The sequence below is a fragment of the Camelus bactrianus genome, chromosome X, assembly GCF_048773025.1.
Source record: "Camelus bactrianus isolate YW-2024 breed Bactrian camel chromosome X, ASM4877302v1, whole genome shotgun sequence".
NCBI classification, from domain to species: domain Eukaryota; kingdom Metazoa; phylum Chordata; class Mammalia; order Artiodactyla; family Camelidae; genus Camelus; species Camelus bactrianus.
In genome coordinates this window covers 24,633,229-24,649,605 of record NC_133575.1, presented here as the reverse complement: position 1 = coordinate 24,649,605, position 16,377 = coordinate 24,633,229, and the positions used below count along the sequence as shown (strand labels likewise).

Genomic DNA, 16,377 nt, shown 5'->3' with positions numbered 1-16,377 from the left:
ACTTTATTATTTTTCTTGTTTGAATTGCCTGTCACTATTCCTTTGTCCATTTATCAATGACTTAATCCACCATGTTGGATTTGATATAACTGTCTTAGTAATTTAGTATGATCATAATGCTTAGAAGCCTCCTCCATGTACTTGAAGAAATGTTTAGTAGAAACTTGGGGTTAATATGCTTCCAGATAAACCTATCCTAGGTTTATTTTTTATTTGATACGTATTTCAAGTGATGAAATACATGGTTTGATAATACTCAATTCCTAAAGATAAACAAAGAAGAAAATATAGGTCATTTCATTTAGCAAGATTCTTATATTTAACATCTTACTCTGATTTTAAAGTAGGATGTTTTTAAGTATTGTGAATAAACTGATCCTTCAAAGAAGTTCATAACTATAACAGCACTGTCTGATGTTCAGTATTTTCTGTATGCAGCTTTAGTGAATGCCAGTAGATGGCACTAATTACATAAACAATTCAACAAGTTAATAAAGAGGGAAAGAAATACATGGGATTTTTTTTATTTCTGTTCAAATTTTGGTATATGTCACATACTCAACAGTTACCGGGGAGCTTATTTTTATAGTTTGTTCTCTCTCCCATGATAAAAACAATTAAACCCCATTTATTTCCAATTAACTGCTACTGAATTGAAACACCTGTTACTGATTATTGCTCAAGATGCTACATTCGAAAAGTTTTGTCATGAAAAGTGGGTTAGCTTATATTGTCATGATTGACTCAATCACACAGTAGGTTAAAAGTAATCATGTAGATATGTTCTGACCTGCGGAGTCAGAAGCTATTTGTGAAGCCTTTTAAGAAAGTCCACCTAGAGATTTCAGAGAAAACTGACATTCATTCTCTTTCCCATGTGCATCTTAGCAGTTGGCCAAAGACCTCCGCCAGTGGCAGATAAATGTAGATGTGGCAAATGACTTGGCACTGAAACTTCTCCGGGATTACTCTGCAGATGATACCAGAAAAGTACACATGATAACAGAGAACATCAATGCCTCTTGGGCAAGCATTCATAAAAGGTATGAACTCCGTTATTTCTACAGCGGTTATTGACTCTTAATGATGGGGCAGTGACACTGGGTGGACAATGCAGATTTGTTCTCCTAATCCTGCTAAACCAGGGATCCAAGATGACAAATGCCAACTAAACTCACAGGCTCGCTTAAGGCCTTTTATTTTATAGATGAGGAGCCTGAAGACTGGTGAAATTAAGTGATTTGCCCACAGTCAGAAAGGTAGTGACATAACTAAGTGATTAGACAAAAACAGAAGACTGATTTGTAGCTAGAAGAGCCATTTATCAGGCTGTTTTGAGAACTCTATCCAAAGATATATTGTTCTATTCCATCGTGGCACATACTGTCCCATCCTTAATCTGACAAAGAAGTCACTTTGGACTTCATGATGGAATTATAGCTGTCCATGGTACGTCATTGTATCTCACTCTACCCACCCAGTGGGAAGATTCATGTAGCGTAACAAGACTCATAACTTCATTTCCCATTATGTAGCTATGGAAATCAACAACTCTTGGAGACACCATCTCCTCAAACTAAGTTCCGTCTCCTTAATATCCACTCTCTCCACCCCTTGTGCTTTTCTTTCACTAGCATTTATCCTAAGTATAAACAAAAACATGAATTATGTAACAGATTGTTTGATGTTTGTCCTTCACATTTGTCTAAACTCCCTGAGGACAGAGACTATCTTTCTTATTTGACACAACCTGAGATCCTGAACCAGGTGATATAGTAGGGAGCTGGTTAATATTTTTTTTAATTGAAATATAGCTGACGTACAATATTATGTTAGTTGCAAGAATACTACACAGTAATTGACATTTACATATATTATGAAATGATCACCACAGTAAGTCTAATAATCATTTGTCCCCATACAAAGTTATTACAGTATTATTGACTATATTCCTTATGCTGTATATTACATTCCCATTGCTTATTTATTTTATAATGGAAGTTTGTACCTCTTAATTCCCTTCACCTGTTTCACCCTTTCACCCTCCCTCCCCTCTGCTAGCCACCTGTTTGTTCTCTATGAGTCTGTTTTTGTTTTGTTTTATTTTGTTCTTTAAATTCCACATAAAAGTGAGATCATACAGTTTTGTTTTTCTCTGTCTGACTTATTTCACTTAGCATAATACCCTCTAGATCCATCCATGTTTTCACAAATGGCAAAATTCCCATTTTTTATAGCTAAGTAATATTCCATCACATCTTCTTTATCCATTCATCTAGCAATGGACACTTACGTTGTTTCCATATCTTGGCTATCGTAAATAATGCTGCATGGTAAATATTTGTTGAATGATGATTCTCTTTGCATAACATAGAGTTACCTTGTTCATGCTATGGTAAATCAGGGATTATTGAGCACTCATTTTTAGTTCTATCAGAAAACATGGGCAAAAATAGTACCTGTACAATAAGGACGACCACAGTGAAAAGTAAATGAGTTCCAGAAGATGATATGAATTACTGAAGAAGTCAGGTAGGTGGCCTTTATTAAGAAGAAAAGGCCACCACCAAGAGCAAACAAAACAAAAACAAATTTGAACTAAGCAAAAACTCTTAGGAATAATGAAATATTAATATATGGTAATTGAGATACCAAGTTAATCCTGAAATTGAGTTAAAAATTCAAGATTAAAAACTCCTATGAAACTGGATTTCAGCTGATCATCCTGGGGGAAGACAGCAACTCTAGCTCTGAATTCAAGACAGTGGGTGTTTAGATGGCCATGGAAAACAAAGAGTCAGCCTGAAGTTGGGGAGTTATATTTAGAGCCCTAGCAACAGGACCCTGGTGGAGAGAGGATAAGCTTGAATAGTGAACGGATCGCTGGGAAAAAAAAAATTCTCAAAATGACTGCCTCCTCTTAGTGGCAAGGTTTGAACTTTCTACTCCAAATACAAATCTGATAAATCTGATATCTGTTTGTTCAGTTAAACAAAGGCCGATTAGACTCAGGAAGACATTCATATGCAACTGATTGGTATCAGAGGGTTGATAGTGAAAATCTCAGTGGGAAATACTTGCTTCTCAAAGAGAGACCTCTATGGGAAAACAAATTAAGATCAGAAATTAATTTGGTGAGTTTAGGGAATGTAAGCCAAGAAGAGGCCAAACTAGGGCTTCAGGAGAGCTCTACCCCATCTATGCCCCTTTTTCTGGTAATCCCCTCTCCACATTTTCATGCTTCTTGAATCTCTAAACAGCTTTCTCAGTTCTTTTGATAACTTTCTTAAGGTCTTTGGAGTCTTCAGAGGAAAGGCTTCCAGTTTACATTTTTTGACTTGGTCCCTAAAAAGCTACCACTTAAGGAAGGTACATAGATATTTCTCTAATGGGTACAGTAAAATAGAATGTTAAAAACCAAATTACATTTTTCACTAGCCAGTATAGAATCTGCAATTTGCCAAGCTAATTTTGACTCATGCCTCTAAAGTTCTCTGTTTCTTTCACACATATACTCTACAGAAATGTATCCACTTGTGTAGTTTCAGTCTGCTAATGACTACCCATTTATACCATTTGCAGCTGAGAATGGTCTTTGCTTTTCAGACCTGCATATCTTACTGATTTCGTTTTAACATCCTCCAGGAACTTCAAACTGAGTAGGCCCAAAGCTGAGCTCATCTTTGCCCTCTGACAACCTCTTTTTCCAAATGCAATCTACTTCTCTTCCTATGACCCCTCTCCAGTGAACATTACCACAGCCCATTCAGTTGTCCAAATCGGAAACTCATGCTTGACTCTTCCTTCTACAATCCCAATAGCCAAGCTATCACAGAGCTATTTACTTCCTAAATGGCTTTCAAAGCCAGTTACTTCTCTTCCTCCGTACTCCTCAACTCTCGTGTCTTGCTTGAATGACTACATCATTCACCGAACTGGTTTCCACCCTTCTAGTCTCCCTACTTCCTACCCATTCTATGCATAGAACGACACAGGATAATCTTTGTAAACACAGTACATTCTTGTAGCTCACCCTCCTCCCAGTTTTAAAAGCCTTAGTGGCTTATCCATTATTTGAAGACAGTCCACACTCCTTTAAATGACTTCAAGTTCGTGCGTGGTATGGCCTTTCCTGAAAACTCCAGCCTAAGTTTCTGCTCTCCCTCTATCTCCCCTCCCTACCTACAGTTAAGAAACACTGAGCTATTTTCATTTCCTCATAGCTATGTTGTGTCTTCTCTATTAACTGCCAACATGATATATGTGTCATTCCTTCCATTTTGCCTGGTTAAGTTCTATTTATTATCCAGGTCTCGGTATAAATGCTTCTTCCAGGAACCCTTCTCTAACTACCGGCCCCAAAGCCCACACTCTTTTGGCCCCCTGGTATAGTGTTTATCTTACTACACTGTATATAAGTGTTGGCTGGTCTTTGTCTCTAGTGTGTTCTTCCAGGGTATACACATAGGCTACTTGTCCACCATATTGCCTATTACCTTAGCTTGGCCCATAGTAACTGTCTCCAAAACATTTCTGATTAAAAGATAAATGAACAAACAAAGAAATAACTAACTACAAGTGTCCTGGTATGCCAGTAACTCAACAGAGAGGAAAAAATGTATCTGTTAGGATTGCTTTCTTTTTCAAGTATCAGAAAAGCCAAGTTCAGTAGCTGGCCTAATGGAGATCTCCTTGTCTCACTGAATGAGAAGTTCACAGGTGGGCAGGTGCAGACACTGGCTCAACGGCTCAGCAGTTTCAGCCCTGACGTCTCCTTGTTCTTCTTGGCACTTCCCTCAGTACACGTGCATCCCAGCAGGAAGAAGCAGCAGCCCGAGGGGCAGTGCTGGTGTCAGGAGAGCGTGGCTTTCCCAGGAACTTTAGGGCCAGAACTATGTGACAGAATCACCTCTAGTATCTAGGAATTGGGATTGAGACAACCAACAGAGAATGTCTGACACAAAGGGTATAGAAAGAAGAAATTGATAAGCTGGCATGCTGTAGCTGGACAGCATGAAGTCCCTTGGAGAGATAGGCAGTCACTCCTGTGAATAAATAGAGTACAGGCATGTAGCTCTTGGATTCGTGTACAGGGCACTCACATAGGATAGTAATAACCGTGGGCCATTTGGGCTTGATGGTGGTTCTGGTCAGTGTGAGAAGGTGTGAAGGGAGCCCGATTCTCTGTTAGCTAATGATACGTTTACAAGAGAAGTTCACATTCTGTGTATGTAATGAGTGTCACCTGGCCAGATAAAACCATATTTTACTTGATTACATCTTCTCTTATATTTTTATAGTTCTTATGCTAGATAAATAAAGAACAAGAAGACTATGGGATATTTTGCATTTTGACTTTTTATCCAATGTCTTCCCCAGTTAAACCCAGAAGTGAAGTAGCATCCTCCTCCTCCTCTAGATTTGTGCTGTTCAATAGAGTAGCCACGAGCCATAAGTGGCTATTTAAATTTAAATTATTACAATTAAATAACATTTAAAATTTGTTTCCTCCGGCTCATCAGCTACCTTTCAGGTGCTCAAGGCATATGTAGCTGGTGGTTTTCCTATTGGATGGTGCAAAATAGCACATTTCCATCGTCACAGAGAATTTTATTGGTCATCCTGCTCTAGATCATCTTTGTTTATGTTCCCCTGAGGCATTTAACATACATTTATAACAATTACATACTGTATTCAAAAAGAGTTTTTGCCAAATTTTATAAATAGAAAGTATTTCCTTTACAAAGTTGTTAACATTATTCTATTTCCTTATTTCTACCTTATTTCTTCTATTTATCCATGTTCTACAGATGTTGTTTAAAGTCTCAAAACCTACAGCTATCACAGAATATAAATACTTTCACTTTTATTGTTAATTCTATAAGCGTAATTTTATAGGAGAGATTATTGATATTTAGGTTTTGAGAAAAAAGTATCTCATATCTTTGAAAAATATCTATAACCAAGCCTTTTTTATATAGGAGAGACTGTTGAAAGCATTCTGTTACATCATTTCTCACAGCTCAGGTTTTACCGCTGAACACAAATGTATTGCCTGCACTGAAAGTTTCAATCGTATAGATAAATATATGCAAAAATTTTGTGCATTTGGAAACCTATTTCAAGCAATAAAATCCTTACTTCAGTTTTAAATTGTTGAAAATTAAATAAGATATAAAAATACAACTTGGAAGAAATTTACTTTGCTGTCGTACACTGACAGGATGTAGTTTCAAGACATAATCAAAAACAAAAGTAAACTAATTTTGTTTCATATTTTAGTGTTCAGTTTAAGTTTATTAATTGGTCAGAAGAATCTTCAAATTCTATACTGTTTTTATAGGACCTTTAATTACCATTTTATATAGATAAATCTAAGCCATGTGCGCCTAAAAGGAATTAATCTACCATTCAGGGGTAAAAGAAAAGGCTGCTTTTCAACTAAATTCTGTAGTTTAACAATTCATATCAGAACATAGATCATCATTGTGACCCATGTAGTGGAATATTTTGTTTTCTTGATCATATGTTGTATAGAGTCCACGTTAACATATAAAGCCAGAAATAGGGGCCTCTGCAACTTCATTTCTTTCCCTTCAATCTCTGTGAATAGATATGAATTGGTGAATAAGATAATATTAGATGTGATATTACATATTATTGTGAGAAGCCTCTAAGGATTAGATTTCAAGGACTGCCATCTGGCTGATGACTTTATGATGACACTGTCATGAGATTTCATTTCCTTATTTCTATTCCAGGATCACTCTTTAAACAAGAAATGAGCATTAACTCTGAATTGTCTGTCTGTAGCTATATGAGGGCTTCTACAACCACCAATCAGCAAGGAGCAAACTCATCAAGCAGAGGGGTTGGTTCTAGTATAAGAGGATTCAACATGGATGGAAGTTTCTTGCAAAAGCTCCTAGAAGCCTGCAAAATCTCTCCAGGGTCTTAGAAAGATTTAGCATGTATGTGTGTGCATGTGCATATGTGTCTGTGCATATGTATGGACATACATGCAGATATACCATCCTTAATATCTCAGTATTCCCCTGCTTTCTCTAATGATGTTTCTAATTTTAGTCATTACAATTGATAGTTGATAAACTGAACGATTATCACCTGTGTTCTCCATCTTTGTCAACCATGAAGCCCTTGTAAGCCATTCCTGGCTTCTCTATTTCTAGGTCCTTTTTCTTTTTTCACTTTAAAGAAAGAAGAAAAGAAGGGAAAACTATTGAGCCCTGTAATGTGTGCAGCAAAGAGCTACTCTAGCTGAACACTGAATCTCTTTCACATTATCTAACAGACGTATTTTTTTAGTAACCTTTCTGCTTTCTTTCTCTGGGATCTTTAATTTCTCCTTCCTTCTTGTTCCTGCCCTTCAGCCAACCATCATGGTCAAGTTTTCTTCACCTTAAAAGAACATTTTTAGGATACCATCTTTTCTATCCAACTATGCTTGTTTCCCCTTGCCGTCAAATTTTTTAAACAGTAATTGATGTTACTGTTTTCTATTTCTCACCTCCTGGTTGTGCGTTGACCCACTCCAATCTGGCTTCCCCGGCACCACCACTTTTCCTGAAAACAAGTACTCATTAAGAGTGTCAATAATTTTTATAATTGCTAATCACCTTATCTTTATTTATCCATCTACTTCACTTCATTTTAAACTTGGTCCTGTTGATCAACTCTGCTAGTTGAAACTTTCCCTTACTTGATTTCCAAAACAATATTACTTTACAATTCTCCTACTTCTCTAGCAGTATAATAAGTGTGAAGTGCTTGGCACAATGCCTGGCACATAGTAAGAGCTCAGTACATGTCATCTGTCATAAACATTACAAAAATTCATTCACTCACGCACTGAATGATTTGGTGCTAGGTATGTGCTAGGTAGGCGCAGTTCTTGGTCCTAGGTATACAGCAGAGAAAATCTCTACCCTCATGGAGCTTACTTACATTCTGGGAAGGAGGGGTGGGAAACAGACTTTAACAAATAAAATAGTGAAATATATGGTGTATAAGGTCCTGATAAGTACAACGTGGAAACATAAAGAGGGAAAGCAATTGAGGATGTATGTGGGTAAGAGTGAGTGTGTGATAGAAATGCTACTATTTAAATATAGTGATTGGCGGGCAAGGCATAGCTCAGTGGTAGAGTGCGTGCTTAGCATACACAATGTCCTGGGTTTGATCCCTAGTACCTTCATTTAATTAATTAATTAATTAATTAAACAAACAAACCTAATTCCCCCCCCCCAAATATAAATATGGTGGTTAAGAAAGGTCTCAGGGAAAGGGTGATGTTCAAGCAAAATCTAAAAGACCTGAGGATGTGAGCTATGTGGATAATTGGAAGAAAAACAGTCCAAGAGGGTTCTAATAAGTGGAAATGCCCTGAGGCAGCATTATGCTTGCATGTTGGAGGAACCCAAAGGAGACCAGTGTGACAGGAAGGGGTCAAACAAGCAGGAGTGTAGTAGACAAGGAATTCAGAGACATAAGAGGAATCTGATTACATTGGGCCTTAGGGGCCTCTCTGAGGACTTGTGCTTTTACTCTGAATGTGATGGAAGTCATTGGATGGTTTTGAGCAGAGGAATGGCATCTTTTGGCTTATCTGGACTCTCTGTTATAGAATAGAGGGAAGCAGTGAAACCATTAGGAAACTGTTGTCATAACTCAGCCAAGTGATCTGTGATGTGGACCAGAACAGGAAAGGTGAATGTAGTAAGAAATGATTGACTTCTACTATAGTTTGAGGACAGAGCCCAAAAGATACTATAATGGATTAGATTTAAGTATGGGAGAGAGGCATCAAAGAAGACTACAGAGTTTTTAGCCTGAGAAACTGGAAGATGGGGTATCCATTTACTGAGATAGGGAAGGCTCTAAAAGTAACATGTTTTAGGAAGAAGACGTGGACATGTTACTTTTAAAAAATTTTTTTTATTGAATTATAGTTGATTTACAGTGCTTCAGGTATACAGCAAAGTGATACATTTATATGTATTTATCTATTCCTTTTCAGATTCTTTTCCATTACAGGTTATTAGAAGATATCACATATAGCTCCCTGTGCTCTACAGTAGGTCCTTTTTGATTATGTTATATATAGTAGTGTGTGGACGTGTTCCGTTTGAAATGTCTATCATGCATCCAGGTGGAGATGTGGAGTAGATAGCTGGCTATAAAATCTTAAGTTCTGGCAATGGTAGTGACTCAAGATACAAATTTGGGAGTTGTAACAATCATCAGTATAGGCTCTCTTTTCTGTATGCAACCTTTAAATCTTGTGTTCCATTCTTAATTCTCTCTTCTTTCTCTAGACACATTTCAAGTACCTTTGTCTGTTGACGTCAGCTACCATTAAGACTCCTCGGTTTTTGTTTCCATCTCATGTCTTTCTCCTAATCTCCAGAACTGTGTTCACAGCCGCCTACCACACATCTCCATCTGCACATTCTATGGGCTCCAAAATGCCTGAAATAGAAAGCATTCTGTACCCCTAAAACAATGATAGATTTTCTGTGTTTTCAGTGTAGTTTAATTGCTTAACTTAATTGTCTCTAAAACTGGAAACCTAAGAATTAACCTTCTACCTTTCCCTACCTCCCTCTTCTCTACTAATACCTGTATTAAATTGGCTTCTAAATTCTGTGAATTCTAGTTCAAAAACTGCTCTAGAATAGTTTTTTTCATCTCAGGTGTCACCTCATCCTAAAGCCTCTCCGTATTGTGTCTGGTAGATTGTGACCGCCTTTTTGCTGGGCTCCCACCCATTGAGTCTCTGCACTTGCTTGGTGTTGGCACTGGCCTCAGAGTTACTTTCCTTAAAATCATTTTTTTTCCCTTTGCTCTCAGAACTCTTTTTTTTTTCCTCTTAAGACCTGATGGATGGTATGTACATGGGTGATATGGTCCCGAAAGCATACCCCAGTTTTTCTGACAAAAACAAATAAATAAACTTGATTTATTTTCAGGGAAGAAAAGCACATAATAACACAATATTTGCTTGTTTGTCATTTTGTTTATTTAGCAGGGATAGGTATGTGACCTTTATGAAAGGGTGTCATGCTCTGTCCACAAATGCTGTCCTTTCTCAAAATACTTTTGGAATTCCTTTTCTGAAACCACCTGGGACTGTCATATGATCTTCAGAAGATTGTCATATTATTGTAGAGCTACACCTTGTGTTTGCTGAATAATTGCACTCAATATTTGTCTGTGAATTGAATGAAGCAGTTAATCAGATGTTGGGCACTAAATGGCTTTGGATTATTTCCAGAAACTTAAAAGATGAAGATTTGCTGCTGCCCTTGAAGCTATGTAAAGAATGTGATATGATGCTAACAGAACGTTTGTTTAAATTACAACCTCTTAAGTTGGAGGCTGCTTAGGATATATTTGTAGCATGTTATAGTCATAAATATTAAAGCTACAAATGACCCTATAGTCACCAGCTCACAACTGTCAACTTAAAGTAGGCTTTTTTAAATCCCTCTCATGCAAAATATACATTCTAGTCCATCTTATGGACTAAAGGGAATTTGGTACATTGAAAAATTCAATCAATTAGCAACTGTTTTAGGTACACTTCTTTTGGCAGTTATGAAGAAGTTTCTCTAGGTTCTTCAAAACAGATTTGTATATATAGTTATAAGGCACTCCTGTTTGTATACTGCTGAGACCCAGTCTTCCCAACTGATTATGAAGCATAAGAATTCTCGCCATCTGACAACAGGATAATATAACATCTGTAATGCAAAACCTTGGGGCTCTGGGCCTGGGAGTGTGGTGATCCATTCGGATCTAAAAGATTTAGGCGGCAACTGCCTGCTTCATTTTATGTCATCTCCTTTAAAGCAAGTAGAATGCTTCTAGCTTGCAGGGATTTCATGCAAAGGGAGACATTTGGAATCGTATCACTGGTGATTTACTGGTGTGGAAAATTATCTGGTGGTGTAGCCAAGTATCCATTTTCATTTTAACCCAATCCTATAGTCCTAAACCAGGCCCCCACCAACACACCAAAATATATGCTTAAAAATACCTATAATACAATTTACCCATGAGAAGACTAAAATTTAAAAAAAAAACTTACAATTCTTTCCTAATGAAGTTATAGTACACCAACATATCTTTCTTTTTCTTCATTCATCAATTTAATATTGTGGTGTCTAAGATTAAAACAAATGAGAGAAAGATTCCCTTGCTTTGTGTAATGGAACTATTAATGTTAGCAACGGCATCCATTCTCTTACTTTTCAGTTATATTCGTGTTTTTTTTCATTGTCTTTGCATCACTATCGTTCTCAAAAAAAAAAGTCTTTAAAATAGTCAATAGAATATATAAATTAGCTGGAGTTTATTTGGAAAAAGTTGAGTTATTTTGACAGATGGATATAATCATCATTTGATTTAAAATTTTCTCTCTCCAATTCTAATAGTCATCTAGTTGGGGGCTGTTTTGGCTTTATTGAATGTATAAGAGGGGTTTATTTTCTTTCTATAAACCATTCAAATGCTTTTCTGATTTCTTTTTAAATGCAGAACATATAGATATTAATAAGTTTTGTAGAATTTAATCTTTTCAATTTCCTCCTCCAAAGGGGGTTTGTTGAAGCAGTTCTAGCTGGTGATCAACAGCACATCTTTTCATAGCCCCTTTCACCAGTTGGGAAGCACGATAGCATCCCTGGCTAATTGAGGCAAAGAGCCTGGCTCAGGTTCTTTGTCTCGCGTGGAGCACTTTCAGATTCTTGAGCCTAGCAAATTCTGAACTCCTGGCAGCCACTGCCCGCTTCCCAGAGCCCAACAGCTTCGTGCCTTCCACCCTGCATACTGCTTGTGTTTCTGTGCCGTTTCTGACCCACAGAGCTGTTTGTCTTGTTTCTGAGCCCACATTGTACCTTTTTGGCTTTGTGTTTTTATATTTTACCTACCATTGTTCTGTGTTTGGGCATTTCTTCTATATTTTGCAACAGTTTTCCCCAGTTGTAAAGTGCTATTTACTTACTGCAGAAATGTTTTTTTAATTTAAAAATAATCAGCCTTAACATTTGTAACATTCCTTTTCATATTTTAAGATACATTTTGCCTGTTTGTTTAACTTACTCCCAATTTATTGAAAGTCAAACCCATTTCCAGATTTTTTTTTTAATTTTAAAAATCCTTACTACATTTTTATTAGGAAGGTAATGCACAGGTATTATCTTTTGAAGAGAAAAAATGGGGGTGGAGGAGACTTCCTTGAGGTACATGGTGATATTAAAATGCCAGAAACAAATGCAATATCCTCATGCCTCCAGCCAATGTTTTATGCTGTGGCCATTCTGCCTAGCATCAGTTTTCATTGAAAGAGATGAAAACTATTCACATTAGCTGAGAAATAAGTTCCCCATTCAAATCAGTAGTTGTGTGTTTTAAATATTTTCTAATATTAAGCTTTGTAGTTAGCTTCATCAAATCCCTAATATGGTACTCATCACACCGCTTTGTGTCCAGTCAGTGTCTAACAGCCCCAATCCAAGGCCCTTTGTACCTTTGGAGATTTTAACCTACATTTCAGAGATTTATGGCTCCTCATACAATTCCTGAGAAGTTGTGTTTTTCTTTTATATTGCAAGTATTTTAAATCTACCTAGTGAAATTGAGTTAGCTATTTAAACCATCAAACTTTATCACAACCTCTTTTTAAAAATATTTAAATGAAACAAACCCTCCATAAAAATGACCAAACACAAATTTCATCCTGAGACAAGTTGAATGAATAATAATCGTGAATTCATGATTGTTTATGATTTTTGTGGGGTTTTTGATAGTGAGATATGATTTATTAATCTTAATATGTAAGTTGTACCTGAGTGGCCTATTAGCATAGACATGCTAAAATGGCTTTGTTCCTTTTAGCTATTGACCTCTACGTAGACAGAGCTGGTGTTCCAAACTAAAATCTGTATCTCTGAGGCCTGTGCTTTCTTCATTGCTTTTTAATGGATACATATCAGCTTGGAAGGGGGTTTTGGCAGCTTTTCGCAGTAATCTAATCTCAGCTCTGTCCTCTTCAATATTTTCATCAGTGACTTGGATGAAGGCGTAGATAGCACTCTTATCAAATTTGCCAGTGACACAAAGCAGAGAGAAATAGCAAAGACAGTAAACAAGAGTATCGGGAGCCAAAAAGATTTCAACAAATTGGGGTGGTAGGCTGAATACTGAAAGGTGAAACAGAAGTATAAGGCACTACGCTTGGTTCAAAAGAAAAGTAAAATATAAAAAACCAAAACCCAACTGACTTAGACTGGGATGTCAGGGAAGAGGGAGAAGACTCCCTGAGATGAGGAGTCGTGCGCAGGACGTTTGTCGGCGAGTGTTGCCATGGGATGTACGTGTAAGGGTGTGAGAGAGGTAGGACTGGGTGGAGGGAGAAGGCAGTGAACCTGAGGCCTGAGCAGATTCAAAGGGGAGGTCCGGAATTAGTAGGCCCCTTCATAGACATCCAGAACTGAGGCAAGAGGGCTGGGACTTTGTACTCCAGTATCAGCCAGTTACTAGTTCTCAGTCATCCTTTGGGAGAGGGCAACCTTGAATAAAACAGTTACCTACAGCTGAGGGAAATTTCCAGTGAGCGAGGCAGCTGTGAGCTGTTCGCAGCCAATATTCCCCGCCAGCTAGGGCTTGGGGTCTTGGCGGAGCATCGGTGTGTACACCATCTCAGTGTCATCCGAAGTGGCAAATGCGTGGGTCCTACCCCAACCTACTGAATCAAAATCTCTGGGGATGTGACCCAGAAAACTTTTAACAAGTTTTCTAGTCTCCAGGTCACTTCTGTGCATATTAAAGTTTGAGAACTGCTGCATTGCACCAACCAAAAACATTCAGAATGGGGAGATAACAAAGGGGGTTTAGTAACAATAATCTCTCTCCTCCTGCAGCCCCCCACTCTCAGTGCAATAGAGCAATGGAAGAGGAAAGCTAAGGGGATATTAGGCTGGGTAAATTCAAGCATGTGATCTAGTCCTGAGAACTTATATTTCAGCTTATCAGAGAGAGGGATTTTGTGATCAAGTTGTCCAAAAGTGGAACAGGCTGACTTTAAGCCTGTAGACATATTTAAGAACAGGTTGGGTAATGCATTGGGGTAATAATTTCAAGCATCAGGTGGACACATGATTTTAGCACCCTGATCTCTCTCCTATACTTTTCTTCCATTTTTTTTTCCCCAAATGGGGTTCTGTCTGAACTAGTTCCATTGTATTTTAATAAGTGTTAACTGAAGAAAGGTTCTATGGTCAAAAATAGTTTAGGCAATATCAAGTTAAGTCAGATTTCTGTAGAATCAATCAGTCTTTTTATTACAGTGTGTGCATTGTGAATAGACAAAGTACGTGTGTTTGGGAATGTGTGTGGAAAGGCTAGTCTACTTAGTATGCATACGTTCAATAACTTTGACCGTGGAACTGATTTCTCTAGGAGAATCTTACAGGACACTATAGTAACTGGTTCAATATTGAGTACTCAGTAAGCATTTGTAAGATACATAGCATTGCATCTAGCCCAGGCTACTGCATGGAGATCATTTCACTAGGTGTTACCTAAACAGTATTCTCAAGTGCCATTAGCTCAACTCTTCATTGGGCATAAACATATAAATCTGTGTACTAATCAAGGGAAGTTACGTTATTCTACCCTTGACTCTACTCAGATGTGTTTTCTATTATTCCCTTGGGACTACTATTCTCATGTTCTTTTAGAAATTTAGGGACATATTCATGGATGGATGGATGGATAGGTTGATATAGGTAGACAGACAGACAGACTGACGAGGGAGAGCGATCTGAGAGAGAAGAGAAAGACAACTACAATGACAATGACATCAGAAAAGAGAGAGATAGACTCTCTGACACAGCATATTTAACTCATACTGAGTCTTTGTTTTCCTGAGACTTTCCATGATGAGAATGGAGGGTAAATCATTTAGAAGTCACAGAAGTAATCTTGGATCCCTTTAGTAAAAAAAAAAAAGTCTCTATTTTAGCAGATGGCAATAAACAATAGAATCTATTAATATTACTGAGATCTGCTAATATCCTTTTTTCCTGAAACAATCTCCATTAACCCTCCTTGATACTCTATCTGCATCAACATTTTAATAATGTGGGAATAACTCATAGTTTTTTTCCCCACACACAAAACATATAATCCACAACCTGCTAATGATTACATTTAGCTTAATTGTTAGGTTGCTGCTGGTGACAGAAAAATTTATCCTGGCAGACAGACACTTCTGGAAGCCCAGCCAAGCACTTAGTGTATGAATCAGCCCTCCATATAATGCTCATGCAGCATGGCTAATTGGCCAATCCATCTCACTTGGCAACCATTCCTGTTGGATAGACCCAGGCTACTCTGAGAAGCCAGGGCTGTTCAGTAAAGTACCTGGAGAACCTGAGCTGAAGCGAAGTTCTAGCAGGATTTTGCAGATTCCCTGGCAGGCCTAGGCTTGGGACTCCTTCTTGACTGCATGCTCTTAATTAAAGGGCATGGTGCCTTGCTCAGGCTGAGCTCCACTGTCTCTTGTCAAATAACAAGCAAGTAGACAGACATCTTTACAATTTGCTAGCCCACATTCCAAATGAATGTTACATTTTACATGTCTGAGTTAACCGAATCTGTGTTGCCAATTTCAATATCAAAATATTTTATAACTTACATAAAAGTACTGAGACACAGAGAGTCTATGACTTTAGCAAGCTCAAAACCTCAGTGACGATTCTGACACAGACATTTGTGTATGTGAAGAAAAAGAAGTCTTTCTCTTTTCCTTACGTTTACATTGAAGCATCATTTACATGATGTTAGGTTCTCTAATTCCTTGAGAACTTTCTCATGTGGGGTGATTTGTCACTTTTTAATACTTCTAAGTAGTTCTGTCTAGCACATGCATACATACATACATACAAATAGTTCATTTAACTCTTTTCTACATTTGTTAGCATCATTAATGTGACTGGCTCCAAGCGGGCTTCTAAGCAAATCTTTGCCATTCTTTTTGGTAAAGCAAGTTTCCCTCCATTTTCTTCATCTGTATTGCAAACTTTTGCCAAATTTTGCTTTTGAAATGGGTTATCTGGTAGAGCCTTGTGATTCTAACTTTGAAAGAAAAAAAATCACACTCAAATAGTGACAGATGTACACTAGTATGATTACTACAGAATGAAAGTATCCAAGGTGAAACGACTGATACTGACATGTATTTTTCATTTTATGACTAATTGCTTTGGTAGAAATTAAGTGCTCACTCTTTTCCAGGTACAGCAATAGGTGTTGGGGATGCTGAATGAAACTCCCCTTGCATGTATGTTGTTG

General features: G+C 37.6%; 1 protein-coding gene across 8 annotated transcripts in view; it reads left to right on the top strand.

Annotated features, from left to right (window-relative positions):
- Positions 1-16,377, top strand: part of DMD (dystrophin) — a 1,840,970-nt gene that overhangs the window by 1,360,487 nt on the left and 464,106 nt on the right. For 6 of the 8 annotated variants that reach the window (XM_045507265.2, XM_045507267.2, XM_045507235.2 and 3 more), the window contains one exon: positions 889-1,043. In XM_045507265.2, coding sequence (XP_045363221.2) covers positions 889-1,043 — 155 coding nt within the window. The remainder of the gene's footprint in view (positions 1-888; positions 1,044-16,377) is intronic. The other 2 variants (XM_045507243.2, XM_045507258.2) reach the window with 1 other exon arrangement.